The 17,187-nt window shown below is 39.3% G+C and overlaps 1 protein-coding gene across 2 annotated transcripts; it reads right to left on the reverse strand.

Moving 5' to 3' along the window:
* Positions 1-3,193: 3,193 nt before the first annotated feature.
* On the reverse strand, positions 3,194-17,007 carry LOC148414982 (phospholipid phosphatase 3-like). 2 transcript variants are annotated; one of them, XM_088429729.1, is made up of 6 exons: positions 16,706-17,007; positions 9,818-9,975; positions 6,584-6,864; positions 6,433-6,490; positions 6,079-6,255; positions 3,194-4,885 (listed from the first exon to the last, which is right to left on the reverse strand). In XM_088429729.1, the coding sequence occupies exons 1-6, from the start codon at positions 16,836-16,838 to the stop codon at positions 4,757-4,759; spliced, it is 936 nt and encodes a 311-aa protein (XP_088285855.1). In that variant the 5' UTR covers positions 16,839-17,007; the 3' UTR covers positions 3,194-4,756. The 2 variants fall into 2 exon arrangements, with proteins under 2 accessions (XP_088285855.1, XP_088285856.1); XM_088429730.1 differs by lacking the exon at positions 9,818-9,975 and adding an exon at positions 10,425-10,579.
* Between the last annotated feature and the right edge of the window lie 180 nt (positions 17,008-17,187).

A 17,187-nucleotide genomic window follows, 5' to 3' on the forward strand; every position in this document is an offset into this window, starting at 1 on the left:
ATAATGTTTACGTTCGACTGACACAAAGGAGGATGAATATTGCAAAAGACAGAGTAGAGAAGGCAGAGAAACAAATAATTTCTCAAATACAGTAAAATAGTGCACCATCATTTATCCAAGAACATGCTACAAGAATATAAAATTTCAAATAAACTGAATTGTGCTGAGCAGAGATTCAACTTTTCAACCATGCACATTTATGCAATGGATCCCACTCGATTAGATGTGAAACAATAACAGGAAGGGAAAATGCTAACATCACAAGTATTCTCGCAGGTTCTGCTGAGAACATGTGAAACCTGATTTGTTGGGATTTTTAAGGCATTGGGCAGATACAGTAGCAATACATAAAAGCTGATATCTGATAGGACAAAAATAAGTGGCAGGAACGGGCCTCCATAAGAATATTTGTTCATGATACACTACTCGGTTATATTTTTCAAAATTCTCTCAAGATGAAATACTTCAAAATTCATTTTTTAAAATACGGGAGAAATGACACATTTGTCATACACTCTTCGTGAAAGACTTTGTAAACAGATTGCTGCAATTTTTTGACCCGATTTAACTCAACTGCTTTATGGTGAATTCAATAATGACTAAGTCTGTCACTATCTAATATTTTCAAAATGGATTATTCTATAAATTATTAATAAAAACTGCGGATAACATTTCTTTTGCATTCATCCAGCAGAACATTAAATTGAGACAAGAACATCAATATTTCAGTATAAGTCCCATTTTGTGACATTTCTGTTTGTTTGTGCGCTGTGAAAATTCTCTCTTATAAAATGTTTGCCTTGGCTCAGTTAAGATTGGGAAACGCTGCCTTATTAGACACTACAAACAGCCCTCAGTATGATGTAGTGCAGTACTCAAGTTGCAAATCTTGCAGCATAATGGATTTAAAAGAACCCGGAAAAAATGCCAGCGCTTGGCACAGCTTAAGAGTAAAGCTCTCAGTGAGACCAGCCATCATCGTGGTGCTCTGGGAGGGAGGAAAACAAGTCCAACTGTAATGAGGTCACTTATCAAGAAGGGCATCCAATGAGTGTGCCCAATATCTTCTCAACTTCCATCCATCCATCCAATCATCCATCCATCCATCCATCCATCCATCCATCCATCCATCCAATCATCCATCCATCCATCCATCCATGCAAGAACAAATGACCCCATAACGTCTGTCAACATATCACATGACATAAAACCCTGTGACTGGCTTCATGTTGACTCTAAGAGCAGATTGTCCAAACTTTCAGGAGGTTTTGAGTTATATTATTGAATGCAAGTTCTTCGCTTTGATCATTTCCAATACATTCCCTTACATAAAGTGTAATGAGTTTGTGATGTTCAAAACATATACATAGAGGGCAGTGTAAATCAAGCTGGATAATTAATAGGGTTTAAACTGGTGCTAAAACAACAACAGATTTCCCTCCAACAACATAAAAAGGATCCTGTTATTACACTTTAAAGCATTTAAGATCAAGAAAGTCTTTTTGCATCAGCAAAAGAAAATCGGATCCAGCTGAATATGTGTTATATCGGAAGGCTGTATGGACCATCAACTAGTTAAAGTAGGTGATGCGTGCGGTTGCGTTTACTGTCAATTACAACCGGTAATATCTTGGAAGAGATCTTGCCTCGATGATGGTTGAATGGTTTACAAACATGTCCGGCTGTGGGCATTTGCAGAACATTGCAAGGAATTTAGGAATTCAACAACCTGCCATATATGGTGTGTCAGGTTCCAGGATTGGTGTTTCAAAAGACATATTTCAAATCCAAACTAAAAGGATTCCTCTTTGAATTCAGTGCACCTTTCCTAGCTTTTTCTGCCACATTTGGGTGCCCAGATTTTGAAAAGTAAAAAATAGGGACAAGTTGGAAGAAAATGAAAAATGCTGTTAATTTTCACCAGAAACTATTAAAAACATTGAAATTGAAAATGTCAATTTGGTGAGGCTATATGGCTATTCTTACTTTGGGTTCTGAAATAAATCATAAAACTATTTCCTCCTACCTAGTGCTATTTAACTTGTGTGAAGTAATTGAAGGCATCTCCGGTCAACTGTGTGAATACAGTTCACAGGTTCTTTTCTTTCTCCAAGTAGCTATTCATTGTTGGATGTTAGCATTCTTTTGTTTTTAAATCTTTGTTCATAAAACTGAAAATTAATTGGTACAACATACCGCACTGTCCCTCTTTGGTAACATGCTGCCTGAAAGCTAAACTCACTATGGTCTGGCTTCCACTTTAATGATTCACCGACACAAAAGAAGAACGTAGTAGCTTTATGTATAAATTGCTATGACATCTGTGTGATTGACATATGCACGGCCCAAACAATTAACTTGCTGGACTAAAAACAAACCAAACCAAAAACACAAAAACAAGCGCATCAATACGAATTTAGTCAAGACTCATGACACAAGTCTCAAAATCAGTATCAAACAGGATGTCTGGTCACCCTATGCTACATGCGCCTTCATGCAATTCTTACTTCTTCTCACGCACTGAACACAACAAAGGCCAGAAAGTGTTTTTGTATAAATTCTGGTTAGTCACCTGTCCCATAATGACGGGAAAAAGCTTTCTTTGTGACACCAGTCCAGAAAGTTTTCTGACACAATCCACTCAAGCAAAGACTACATGCTAAGCATGCTATTGTGCTCAGATCCAGGTTATCGTTCACCTAAAGTAGGTTAAGCCACAGCACACGAAACACACTTTGCGGCTTATTATACCAATCAAGAATAATCTGCTTCTGAGTATCGTGCAGAATGATCTGTGAGTTTGGCACATCTCATGAACGTGCAGGTTTCAAACATCAGGTCATTATGTGGGCATACAAGACCCAGTTATAACCTGAAGAGCTCTACTGTGTAATAAAATATGCTGCTAGCATATACTGTATTCTCTTAAGTAAACGTGCCCGGCCACTCTGCCATAGCTATGCAGAGTCTATATTATTCCAGAGGGCCATTGGGGAGAGGGTTTATAGTCTGGAATGTGTACTATTTCCCCACAGGAAGCCGAGCATGGAAGTCCACCGTCGACCCACGCCCAGATCTCACCATCACACGCAAAGTTGCTACGCTATAGAATCACAGTGTAAAAGCCACATTATTATTTTTTCACCTCTTTTGGCATCTGGAGTTAAAAAAAAAGAGAGATCAAAGACAGCTCTTGATCTTTGTGTGTTTTATTCAAGACATGTTTACATCCTTTAGTGTCATTGTACAACATTGGCAATACAAAAATACTGTGAGGCACTTTTAAGAGAAATGTACTGAAGGTTATTTAAAAAAAAAAATTTAGCTCGCAAAATTCACAATGGTCTTCATCTCCTTAAGCAGCATAACAAAAATTTACACAGGTGTAGACAAAAAGTCCTAGTGGGTACTTCAACAACAGACAAAAATAGACAATGATACAACATATAGCAATGTACTGTTCATACAATTTTGACACAGTATAAGTTTGAAAGAAAATCCTGAAAAAAAATGGTTCCTTACAAGCCAGATAAGATGAAGCTTCCAATCAGTGGTTCAAAATATTGTTTCGTACAAAAAAGAAAAAGCATGAAAAACCTTTTGAATGTGTAAAAAGCCAATATAGCAATCCAATAACGGGCAAAAAAAACCTTTATGAGGTGGTTTACAATGTGCCAAATCCTTTAAAGGGTTACTCATCAATGTTACTGTTACGTGGTTGTGCTTTGGTACCTGTTCTAAACAGTCCCCAGTCCGGCTAGTAAGTATATAAATGCCTGTGAAAAATACAGTATGTTGTCACAGGATTTGTCAGCGATGCGAATCATCACTCGGGTTAGAAACAGTTTAGTACGCGCGCGGCATGTGACGCTTGTTTTCCACAGTGCTAAGTCTCCACGAGCAGGTGTTCCATCTCTGGCTGGACAGAGAGGCACATTGGCAGGCTGTAAACGCTAAAAGACATATAGACACCATATGGAGACAGGGAAGCATGTGCATCCACCCAAACTCACAAATATTCTCTCCGTCACACACAAACATACACGTCTGGTACATGTAACAGACGGTCATTTCATTAAATGGCTCAGTGGGAGACTCGTCCTAGCCAGCAGAATGAGGCCCAAATCTAACATACTGCATATTCTACCTACTCTCACTCATGTGCACCTTTGATCCGAAACGACATTGAAAAAACACACACACAAAATGCTTACAAAGCTTTCCAAAAGCTTCACTTCATTCAAGTGGTAACAGCCATTAATGAGTTTATCTAAATAGTGCTAGAAATCAAGCATTCCTTTATAATTTGAATATTGATGATGAAAATATAAAGTAATACGACATCCTTCCTAAACTCAAGGAATTTGTTTTCAACTTGGAATCAGCCACACAGTGAGTGAGTGGCAGGATAATTGCCTGCATGCTGGACGCAGCTGTTATTCCTCGCCCGTGCTCATGGAACAGCCTTGACAGAGGGAGGATGCCTCCAAGGTGATGTCTTTGAGAAAGGAGGCTGATCTGTTCTCTCTCTCGCGACATAGAATTTGGTCGCGAGACCCGAGAAACGCCAGCCTGTTTCCACTGAGAAAGAACGTTATCGTTGTGTTTTGTTTCCGCAGCCTTTTGTCATCTTAGGGAATGATCCTAGATGGCTCGTTTGTCTGCTTCCTCCACACTGTTGGAGTTCTTTTAATCCCAGTTTGTGGGGGCAGTGTCTTGTCAGAGTGATTTATAAATGGCCAGCTTGCAGTGCATGCTATGCCATGATTAGATGATTGCTCCTTTCTCTGATGTCCGCTGGAGGGACGAGGTCTTTCTTCACAGGAGTCGAAGATAAAGCTGAACGTCTCCCTTTGGCCTTGAACAGATCTGATACAAAGAACACCTGGGGGGGGAAATAAATAAGTCAGTGATTTTTGTTTTATGTGTCTTTATCATGCAATGCAATGTGTTGAGCGGGGTTTGGTTTTGGAATGCTTTCCCTTTCTCATTTATGTGTATACAAACAATGCAACGGTTTAGTCAATGAACTGAGAATTTACAAATTTGATCATTTTACGGAAGTGAATGTTGGTCATCTTTCAATCAGAGTCTCATGTCAAATTTAGCTGAAACCTCTGACAAACGTCGACAAAAATGTCACACTCAATCTAGTTCATCTCATTTTGTTAAATTGGATTACTGTACGTATATACAGTATAAACTAGTGATGGTACTGGACAAAAATCACATTGGAAAAGATATCTAATGAGTGAGTTCACAAATTTTGTAATGCTTAATATAAAATGACATGAATGCCTAATGTGATTATACCGGGTTTCAAAATGTTTTCTTTATATTGAGCTAACTACAAAAAAAATAACAATCTTGCATGCAAATGAAAGCATGAAAGGAGAGTCAGGCTCTTTTTTCTTAAGCCACAGCTGAAATAACACATTTCCACTTAATTATGAATGACCAACTTTTAATATTTGGCAGTAATCAACTTTTTTTTAACAATAAACTTGTAAGAATTTAAACAACTCTCACCCATCAATTTTGGTCAAAGAAACAAAGTGACGCCAGACCCACAAAACATACAACTGAGTCAGCCTGGTTTCTTCACAAGTGCAACAAAAACCACTGGCACAGCCACCATACAATAAAATGTAAGCCTAACTAAGTGTATTTTAGTGCTTTAAATTAACAATTGAACGTGATTTGAGAACAACATTGTGTTGTTCATATGGGGACTTGGGACTTCAGATCAGCAGTGTCAGTCAAGTCAGTCGTCACGGCACGCTGCCACCAACAACTTTAAAGTAAAAGCTTACTAAGGAGTTTGTGTCCATATAATCTATTTATACTATTTTGAAGTTGGCCGGCCTTCTCATAACATTTGGCGGCTTGTTTTACCATCGTGCAATGTGTGATCTCATCATACTTGATCTTGTCCCAACCCTTGTATAAACCGAGAACAGTTAGTTATCTGCCTATTTTAAACCTATTTTTGAAATACCTTACAGTTGAATTATCCATCTATATTGATAATCTACTCTATTACTAAATGATGCAAGCACATTGCCATTGAGAACTTACAATGCAGTAGGCCACAAGCGCACCCTGAATGAAACCAGCCAGTACATCGGTGGGGTGATGCTTGTGATCAGAGACTCGGGACAGGCCGGTGTAGAAAGACATCATGATGAGGGTAAACTGAGTCAGCGGCCGCAGCAGCCGAGCTCCGTGCCAGGTGAAACGAGACTGCAGGTAAAACTGTAGAAAAGACAGGATTGAAGCTTTATTTGGTTTTAATCTTTAAACCGTTTTTTAGAACGCAAATAGGACGCTGAGAAGTTTGTTGTGGGGCTTGTGAGGTATCCAGGCCACAGCGGGATTACTAAACAACCATTTAAGATCAATCCAGAAATTGAAAACAAAGAAGTAACTCACCACCAGATAGAGCATGGTGTACATGGAAAAGGAAGCATGTCCCGAGAAGAAAGACTTCCTGAGGAGAAAATGACAAGTTTGGCTTCAGTCAACATTACTTGGATCTTTTTGGACCGACATGTGCACGGTGATCTTTGGTTATGGTGAATACCTGGCCTCCTGGACTTTGCTCTCAGGTCCCTGACACTGGTAGTCGGTGATATACCCCAGGGAGCAGTTGATGGTGGTGAAGTCAGGTTTGCACACGTCAAGAAAATGGGGGCGCAGGCGGCCCACCGACACTTTGGCGATGTCGGTGAAAGACTGACTGATGGCGCAGCCGAAGACAAACACCCCCACCTGTTTGTACAGGGCGGAAATGTAGGGATTCCCTACAAATGACTTGGAGCCTTCGTTGAGGAAATAAATCCTGTAGCTCTCGCCGATGATGATCTGATGGAACATGGCAAAATTGATCATCATTTGTGGAAAATGCCCAAATCTCATCAGTGTTTATACTTTAAACCATTTATTGCAGTTGGACCATAACTAATTTCCATTATTATTGTCGTCGTCATTTCATATTTCTCACACTTAAATCATCGTGGGAAGATGTTAAATTTGTCGAGAGAGTTTGACAAGTGTAGAAAGGATTTTTAGAGAATGCACATTTGGAGCTATGGGACATAATGAGACTAATATTGTAATAGGAATTGCCACTTATTATTGTGGTCAAAGGCGAGTGTTTTACTAATTACAGTGGTTAATCGCTGTTTGCACTTGTTTCTAAAGATTGAGAATTTTAATCTTAAAATGAGTGGGGCACATCCTTCATATTGCACACTTGTCAAATGTCAACATTTTTCTTTACAAAAATATGCGCTTTGCAGTTCCACTGATCTTAAAGGTATTCTGATTGAACCTGTGTTTAGGGAATATGAATTAATCAGCAAAATTCATCCATAATCATCACTCTCTCTATTTCAGGGGGTAGACATTTTGCCACTTGCTGTCAACTGAAGGTGGCATCACATTAATGACCAATCACAGGTCACTTGTGAAAGTCACATGACCAAACTCAGAAAATAAGTCAGTCATCATTGGTCATTAACTGAGTCCTGAGATACTGTGATGTCCTGTTGGCAGCAAGAGGCAAAATGGTCGCCTCTTAAAATGGAGAGATAGAACGAAACGTAGATTTTTTTTAATTCATCTTCCACAAACGCAATATTAATCAGAATTCCATGTTTAGACTAGTGGGGCTGCATAGAATATATTATTGAAAAGAAACAAATTTACTTGACTTCAGCTTTTAAGATTATATAGTTTGTTTTACTGTTTGCACGACATTTTTTGTTTGTTTTTCCACATGTACGACAGTTAACAATGTTAAAAAAAAGTGGTTACTTAAAACATTGCTTGTACAGTCAAAAGGTTTAATAATGGAAAGCTAGACCCTGGAACAGATCACTTTTATTATTCCTATAAGGAAAATTGTCAACGTTTCAGAATATGTTCAGTCCTGGGGTTCCACTGTGATTTTCCCACTATTAAAGTATCTATAATTTAATAGTAATTATATCTCCTAGAGGTCTAAAAAGGGGCAACTTTCTGTTTGATTGTGTTATTATTCATTCAATTTTAAACCTGAGAAAACATGTCGACAATGCAAGGGGCAAACTTGTAACTTTTGAACGCGTGTAAATAAACCCCTGTCTCGAAGTGACGATAGACATGTTGGACGGAATTAAGGGGTGCAGGGGATGGCTTTAACTCACAACAGCTGTTCACGGACTAACCCTCCTCAGATCCGCGCGGATGCTGTTGTCTTCCAGTAACACAAGTCCAAGTGCAAGGAGACTTGACGTGTGTGTATGTAGGATGAGGTGCGGGGTACGGACGATAGGGAAGGAGACAGGAGAATGAGTAAAGTTAAATACAAACAATGGGGAGTAAGGAAGGAAGTCTGAGGAGGAATGAGCAGTGGAGTGGGAGGGAAAGATGGGAGGGAGTGGGGGAAGCACCGCTGCTTTTAATCATCAGAAATGCTGAGCTAGGCAACGGGTCAAATTTTGGAGGGCAGACTCCAGCAGGCACACATCGGGGGCCACGATTGTTTTTCCCGTCTCTCTAGAAGGGCTCTGGTTTCACGAGGCATGTCGGAGTGTTTTCATGTTAGTATCTAGGTTTCATCAGACATTCTTGAAGAGGGTGCAGAAATAAGCCTCATTCTGGGAAACACTTTGCTGAGGGGTAGCCCATGAGGAGAATGAACAAGCCTAAAATGTCATTTCTCCCAGCCAAGCCTTGAGAGCCGATTTATGAAGAAGAAAAAAAGGAGGGCAGGTTGCCCTTGTGTGAGTGAATAATGAATGTGTCGCTGAAACCACAGACAATCACCGGGGTGAGATGCTAATATGAGGCTTATTTAAAAGGTCTTGAACTTCTCAAGAAAATTGCGGTGTTTTTGTTCCTTTTCTAAAAATGACGCGCATACTGTACATTTATGAAAGATGTGTTTGACAAATAAAAATCGGGGCTTCCTGGTTTGGCTATAACAAAAGAAGGTCAGAACATAGTCACTGAGAGTTTTGTTTTTTTTTAAGTTACAGTTTTAAGTGTTGAGAAACATAAGATTATTAGCACTTTAGTGTGCTCGTTTGGGCTGTTTGTCACAATTTCTATTTAACAATTACAGTCGGGAACATTTAAATACAATTACATATCCCCACAACAGCCTCTCTCTATAAAGAACCTCTTTAGGTTAAGGTTTACGTTGTATACGCTGCGATTTTCCTCCTATTGCGATTTTAAAATGCAAAATGCAAGGCTTCAAATATATTTTTTAAGAACAAATATTTTGCAGTTTAATCCCAGGACGTGAAACAATGTTTTTAGTCAATAACAATAATAATAACAATATGACATCATTAACAATTATTGTTATTATTATTATTAGCATTATAATCTCTCTGAGTGTGAAATGTCTCACTGCATTTGAATGCATCCTACCTCTTAGAGTGTAAATATTTCAAATAGGGCCTGTTCCAGGGCATAGGTCCAATATTTGTTTAACATCATCTATACAAAATTCTGTAGACTAGAATATTACTTAAAAATATGCATATATTGACATGGGCTAGATCATTTATTGTGATGTGACGTCCAACATGTAGAGCATACTGTGTACTGAGAGATGAAAGATATTCTCCTGACACTAGATGTGTTTGAGGATTTGTGTACTGTAATTTGGCAGACAGGTTTTCAAATAAAACATCATAACATCACAACAAACAAACATTACACACAAATGCAATCAACACAATTGTCAGTAGGTGCTGCTAGTAGCAGTGAGGGTGGCTGATAGATGACGGTGATAATAGCATTAGTGAGTGAGCGGACTTACAGAGAGGATGGTGATAAGAATGCCAGCAGCGCTAAGCACACCATCGCTAATGGTGTCTCCATTTTTGGCTGGGTACTTGATGGACTCATCATCGCAGTGAAACCCTCTACGGTAAGGTTGAACAGCACTGGTCTCAATGACCAAGAAAGGCAGGCCAGCTATTATGAAGATGCAGTGCGCGGCACATGGAGAAAGTAGGGGGCGGGGGGGGGGACAAAGGGGATTGTGAAGGGGAGGGGATGAGGGGTAAAGAAAGAGATGGAGGAGCTGGGTTAATGAAATGCACATCATAGAGGTCAAAGGTACAAGCAAGAGGTAACAAAAGAACAGCATCTGGACTAACTCAATTCATTTTGTGGCCAATCTACACATCTTTGATTGAATGAATGTTGCTTTTAAACAGATTTTAAATGTTCAAAAAAGTTCGACATCTAAATGGAAAAAATAGAGAAGCGAACTTGGAGGTGTCAGGAAGGATCACCGCAAAACCAGTGTTTGCTAATTCAACCTTTGCGGGCCTCAATGAGCTAAGCCAGGCCAATTTGTGAACTGAGAGCATCCCGATGCATGTTCTACCATTCCCCAGCTGCACCACAACACAACTTACTGAAACCACAGGCACAGTGGCCCCCACTGCTGTGAGCACCGTGTTGGACACTGTGCTGCTCTTATAATGAAGACTGATGCTGTTGTCATTGCAGAAGAATCCTCTCTGGTAAGGTGGAAAGGGGGATTTGTGCAAAAACACAGCGACAAGCATCACTGCGTAGTTGGACAAACAACACAGTGAACAACCGCATCAGTGCATGATGTAAAATATGCTCACAGAAAGTGTAGAAAAAAAAAATTAGAGCTGCAACTATGAATCAAAGTTTAATCCATTATCAAATTTAGGATAAAAGAAATGTATTTTTTTTGATAATTACTTGTTTTGATTTAGAATTGTCCAAATCTTCAGAATATCAGCCTCTCAATTGTAAATACTTTCCTTTTTCTCTAGTCATTCATGTAAGCTCATACATCTTTACGCTGGATCAAAATAACACAAACATTTGGTCTTACTCAAAAAAACAAAAACAAAAAAAACAGTTTTCCCCTTTTCTGTGAGCTGTTAAAAACCAAACCAGGGGCACACATTGGCGAGCGTTGATGAAGGTAGCGACTGTTTTGATCTTGTCAGAATTCATTCAATGCCATGACATTTTTAAGGGTTAGTTATTCAAAATTGCCTTGCAAAAATAAGACATTAAAACTTTTACCGAATTTTTGGCAACCATTCACAACCTCCACGACATTTCGTCAATATGTACAATATTTGCCCCCTCAGTGATATCGGGACTTTATTGCATCATTTGGAAATAATGTCCTAGTGTTGAACAAAGCGATGGAATTTGTGTTTTTCTTCTCTTTAAATCAGATTAATGAATTAATTGACAGATTCATTATTAAAACAACTGTTAGTTGAAGCCCTGATAAAAGATCATATTGGACAGTGAAAATCACTTGAACTTGAAACTTTTATCAATCACTATCCAGCTGAGCTGACATTTAGAATAAAAAAAGAAATATTAATAAAGAAGAACCTTGGTCCTCAACAACAAGCGAAAAACACCTTTTCTCTCCTGCAGATGCTTTCGAAAGCACTTGAAAATGTCTACTTTATGGATGCCTGTGGAGTGTCTGATTCATTTAGTGTCGTTTGCAACCTTAAGTGGCCGAGAGGTATCTTATCTATCTGGTGACTGCAAACAGACCACTTGGGAATTTGGCAGCGTTTTCCCCTTCAAGTTACCTAAATGCAGCTAGTGAAGCGACTTTGAAACCTGAGTGAGGACTTTTTCCCAGGAGAGGTCTTCTTGGCGCAGCCAAGATTTGGAAAACACTTTCAAATAGCTTCAAAGTGGTCTTTAACTTGACGCTGACGCTCTCAAGTCATTCTTTGAATAATTCATTAAGTGCCACACATCCACGCTCCGTCTACAACTGAGGTTAAAAGCACTCAGATGAAGAGGTCAGCTAGTGAGTGAGTGTGGGAAGGGGAGGGGGGGTTTTGTCAAACCCAAATATACAATTGAGTTTCTGAGCCCTTTAAATTAAATGAAATCTACACAAACACAGCTGACCGGCCTTTGAAGGTCTAACTGCATTGCGATTGTGTTACAGAACTGACTGATGGGAACTGCAGAGCATTGGCCTTCCCTTCAGCAAGATTTGATGCACGTTTTTGTTTTCATTCACATTCCTTAAACAAATTCAGCAGGGAGTTTAAACCATCCTCAGCCAAATCTGCGTGGGCTTTTGAATGTCTGGAACCGTTCAAATATACAATTGTTCTCAACCTTAGTTGTTCTATCTGATCTCAAGCAAGCGCTACCCAACCATATGTTTTTCTATAAATTAATTTTGTCACATAGGAGTCACATTAGATGGATGATGTAACGGATGGGTTGTCATCTAAAGCGTGTAAATGACCTAACGGGTCACGAGCAAAAACCCCAATTACACAAAGACCGTGTCAGCTCCTGTTTTTCTGACACTCATCTGGGGACTTTTTTCTTAACCCTGCAAACTCTCCATTCGTCTAAACAGTGCAACATCAGCAGTGCATGCAACATCTTGGGATTTTCCCTTCACGCCCCTTCCCACTCTTAAAAGCCGAGCTTGGGAAGGGGGTGTCTTCGTCCTGCCAGTACCAACAACAGTCAGCAAGCAGGTTTTTCGCATTAGCCCAGGCAAGCCAAATAAATCAACGTTGTCTGGTCTACTCTTAACATCGAGCGTCATTTAAATTCTTCTCTTTCCAACACTAATTTAATGTACATAAATTAAACGTGACACAATGTTCTCATCAAAATCTGGATTCTGCTTCTCATGTCTCACACATTCTTGTTTGTCCTTTGCCTTGTAGCTACATATTTGGGAGGATTTGCCAAAATACCAAGGAGGTGTGACTATTCAAATAAACAGACACACACTTTCCATGCACAGGGATTCCTCACTGTCTGGAGCAGAAATGTGTACATGTCTGAGGTAATTGTGGTATACACGCACACACAGTTGTTTTTACTGTGCATGGCCCACACAACCTGCTCCCTGTCTGTCCAACACGACAACATACAGTATGTAGCTCACAGTTCCCGTGTCACAGGAAAAGTACTAATTATTTGCTTTCAACTGAGTGCAGTGTTTGCTTAGTCAAGTCCAAAACTATGCATTTTGTGACACATTTTTTGCTGTGAATTTTTCCTAGTAATTTTCCTATTGAGTTTTCACAATAGAGAATAACAATAGACAATAAGTCTCACAATAGATTCTGAATGCAAGTCAATCCTATCATGCCCCATGAGAAAAAAATGATTCGATGGCTGTTTTAAGTACATGACAATGCTCATCTTGAACCGAAACACATCTCAAATCTTCTTTCCCCATTGGAATGAATGGGGATGCCGTTAATCTGTTCCAGACACCTATGACATCCACGGTATGCACAACATGGCAATTGCTTTGGGCAGCATCATTACTCTACTTTCCTACAACACTGGCACTAAAAGACGGGTAGATGCAATTTTGGGGCCGTTCCATCCCATTCAAAATTATTTCTAAAAAATGAATCAATTTACATTTTTCTCCATTACCGATCAATTAAACTCAGTCAATTAAGTCTCGCGAGTAGGAAATGTGGGAGCTCAGACAGATTAAAAAAAAAAAAAAAAGTATCCCTTGCAGGAACCATGTGTCTTAGCTTTACTTAAAGCCAAAGTGTCAAATTGGCATTCAAAGGCTATCCATGTTTTAAGATTTCATGGAACCCATTTGCTGTGGCTTACAAATGATGTGTTTATGAAGTTGTCAAGGTCCAATTGCATGACACAGAGGGAAACTCCAATGTAATTGAAAAGAGCATAAGTGCTGATGGCCAGTGTACATAAGTGGGTGATCCCTTTAGAGTGCAGATCCAAGAACTCCTGTACAATCAGAGAGTGAGAATTGAAGGAGCGGTGATTACAAGTTCTGGTCCACCATTTCCTCCCTGTGGTTGTGGCCCTTTAAACCACATGTCTCGCCAGAAAAAACACTGCTGGTTTGTTGACAAGCTTCACTGTGGGGAGGTCCGCTCACACAGCACAAATCATGGGGATTTACCCTCCCCGGAGACAAACTAAGATTGTTTGCCCTGTAAATCTGATATTGTTTTAACAATAGTTCTACGATCACTTTCCCATGCAGTTTCACCAGTTTTATCTCCTTGAATATGACGCGTGCTGAGGCAAAACTAAAGTTCTACAGCGGAGTTTCTCAACTGGCATTAACCAAAAACAAAATAAATAAAAATATGCCAGATATAAGTGCATCTTAACACAGAGACTGAATAAATTGTGCCACGAGATTTTATATTTCACTTGTCATTACTATCAGCAAAATCTGAAGAAACAAGACCTGCCTAAATCAGAAGTCCATTACATAGAGCTCTACTACTCTTGTTGACTAGCACTTCACTACCCTCCGGTTGAAAATCACAGCAATGCAGAGCAAATTCAAAACATGTGGTGACATGAGGTCAGAAATTAAATGAGTAAAAATAGATAAAGTGTAGGCCGCCTGGGGGAACACACCTTTAAGAGGGCTGTAGACTGAAAATAAGTGTTTCGGCCACAATGACAACCTTAAGCCTGTGTTTGCAGCTGTTTGACATCATAGAACCAGTGCTAAGAAACATTCCAGCCTACGCACACACCGTTGACCCTTTCACCACTTCCCTTAATTACTCCACAAATACACACCAACACATATAATGCCAGATGTGCACATCAAGAGAATTCCTGCCTCGAGGAATGTAAGAGATTCTGGAAAACATAAGTAAAAGCGGAGGTATAATTCAGGTGCGAGGAGAACAAAGTATCACAATAACCTACAAAAGTGTTTCACCTTCTGTCGGCTCTTGTAAAAGAAAGCGCTCCCATAACGGTATCCATACAGAGCATTATTTTTTGGGGGGAAATGATTCAAATTGAAGGTTCGGCGCTACAGGGCTCAAAAGGCTGGCCAAACAGACTTAAGAGACATAAGAGGTGACAGGACTGTAAGTAGCAATTGCACTCTGTAAAACCAATTTATTTATTTTTTAAATAATATTTATTCATTCATTGCTCCTATTTATAGCCCACTAAAACAGCGCTCCCAATTTTGTTATACACAAGCAACATACAATGCCAATAAAATCATTTCATTCTATTCTATGTTTTCGTCGTGGGCCATATTGTAGCTACAATTTTCTTTGGAGGTGTTGCGTGATTGAGACCTTGAAAATAAGTGGAAAAACTACATGGACACAATAAATTTACAGCTAAGTCATTTTGGAATTATATTCCATTAAAAATTGTTTGCGCAAACATCAGTGTTACGTTTTTGACAAAATGCTTACAGATTTAAACGGAGATAGATCGATACGTTTAACAGGGCCGGCGTTTATTTGTAGTCAAGGATGCCGATAACCAATATTTAGAGGCAATATTCATTTTCAGTTGAAAAAATTTGGGCATCAAAATCAAGACACAGTTCCAACTCTTAACTTAAACGACTTTTTTAAAGCATAGGGCAAATTTTCAGATCTGCGTTTTTTGTTTTTGTTTTGTGCCAACAGACATCTTTGTTTTAACAAAAAATTCAGGGATCTCCTCGCGTTATTTGAAACACCTAATAAGGTGCAGCTTGGACACATTCAGTGATGAACCCAGGGCCACAGAGTGTTTTGGTCCATGATCATCAAACACCATCACCTGGTCAACCCAACCAGGGTTAATCAGGCCACGAGCTGTGTCCCAGCAGCGCATTACACCATGGATTTCCTCTCGTCATTCAGTGTCATCGTGGCTTAAAAAGTGAAAGAAATACATACAGTAACTACTGTAGCACCTATTGTTACTTTGATATTTACTTAAACTAAACTTGAACTTTCACGAACAGTATCTTTGTTTTGATTTTTATTTTAAGTCAGCACCATCTTTAGTAACGTTTACTGTAAACGTAAATAAACATCTGCCCTAAGGGTAACTGTTTAAAATTGATTTTTATCAACCACAGATTTTTAAAAATTAAATAAATAAATGGTAAAACCCATATGTGCAAAAATGTTAAAACATCTGCCCTGTTGATAATTGGACTAGTCACACTTTTTTTTTTTTTTCTATAAGAGATTACTTGCATTTTTGGTATTTTAGCAAAAAATTCAGTCTGTTCATCGTATTTGCATATCAAAAAACGTAGCCCACCAGTCTTTGAGTTATAAACAGTGCTATAAAAACACAATTTAAGCTGTAACTTTTTCTTCCACATCATTCTCACAATATTTAGTCAATTTAGCACTTTCTTGGTAGTGTGATAAATAAATGGTAATGCCATTTTGAAGTTTGAGATGTTGTCACTATCTGGATGAAATTTCAGCTCCCTCATGCCTTTTTTCAACGCTTTCCCTTTGATGTATAATGCCTTTGATGTGAGATCAAAGGACTGGACAAAATATCAGCCAACATAAGTACTTCATTAAGTTGACTAAATTAAACATGGATAACAACATTTTCATTTTTAGAAAGCCTGCTATTTGCAGAAAGGAGGACATTTTACTACAACAGCAGTAACCATAACTACTAGAAAGCGAACTTCAATGCAAAGAAGCAGCACTTTCGAATTCATAAAAAAAAACCTACAAAAGATTAAAAAAAAAAAAATCATCCGGAAATTAAAATGAATAACGCACTGTTAGGTGACACAATTACTCTACGCAGTGGCAGTAATGAACTGGCCTCACAACTTGTGAGCGTCCCGTTAACGGACGTGCAACAGCGTTTCTTCAGGTATTTCGATGGCGAAATGGATCAAAGTGGGTCTTACCTAAAAAGAGGCAGAAGAGGTCCACTCCAACCAGTAACTTTCTCCGGCTGTGGTCTTTACAGTTGCTCAAAGAAGTCCCGCCGTTCTTCGTCTCGGCTGCCATACTTTTCTCATAAATCAAACAGCGTTGCATTTAAATACTCGTTCCGTTCTGCAAATCAATGGGAATGCACTTTGTCGATGCTGTTGGCCTCCTGCTGAGGAGTAGTCTAGTCTTACTCTCCTATGTCTAGTGAGTAATCGTTAGCATTCTAATAAATCTTACTCGCTGTATTCGAGGACCGTCCGATCATCCTTGAGGTGATTCTTTGAGGGTGACGGTGGGAGTCTTGGAAAGTTAACTGCCCACCGAGGGGGAAAAAAGCCACTCCTCTGGCTCCGCCCCTCTTGGGTGATACATGTGAGGAGGGTCCCTCCCAGGGGGGCTCGAGACGAATTCCGACTCATATGATTTCATACTTTATATACCCGAGAGCTTCGTT

The sequence above is a fragment of the Hippichthys cyanospilos genome, chromosome 12 (genome assembly GCF_059441005.1).
Source record: "Hippichthys cyanospilos isolate Australia breed blue-spotted pipefish chromosome 12, RoL_Hcya_1.0, whole genome shotgun sequence".
Taxonomy (NCBI): Eukaryota; Metazoa; Chordata; class Actinopteri; order Syngnathiformes; family Syngnathidae; genus Hippichthys; species Hippichthys cyanospilos.

Coding starts and splice junctions, on each gene's coding strand:
- LOC148414982 (XM_088429729.1), bottom strand. CDS start 16,838: ATGCAACGCTGTTTGATTTATGAGAAAAGTATGGCAGCCGAGACGAAG. Junction 6,865..9,817: donor TTCTTATCACCATCCTCTCT/GTAAGTCCGCTC, acceptor ATGTTCCATCAG/ATCATCATCGGCGAGAGCTA. Junction 6,491..6,583: donor AGCAAAGTCCAGGAGGCCAG/GTATTCACCATA, acceptor TTTTCTCCTCAG/GAAGTCTTTCTTCTCGGGAC.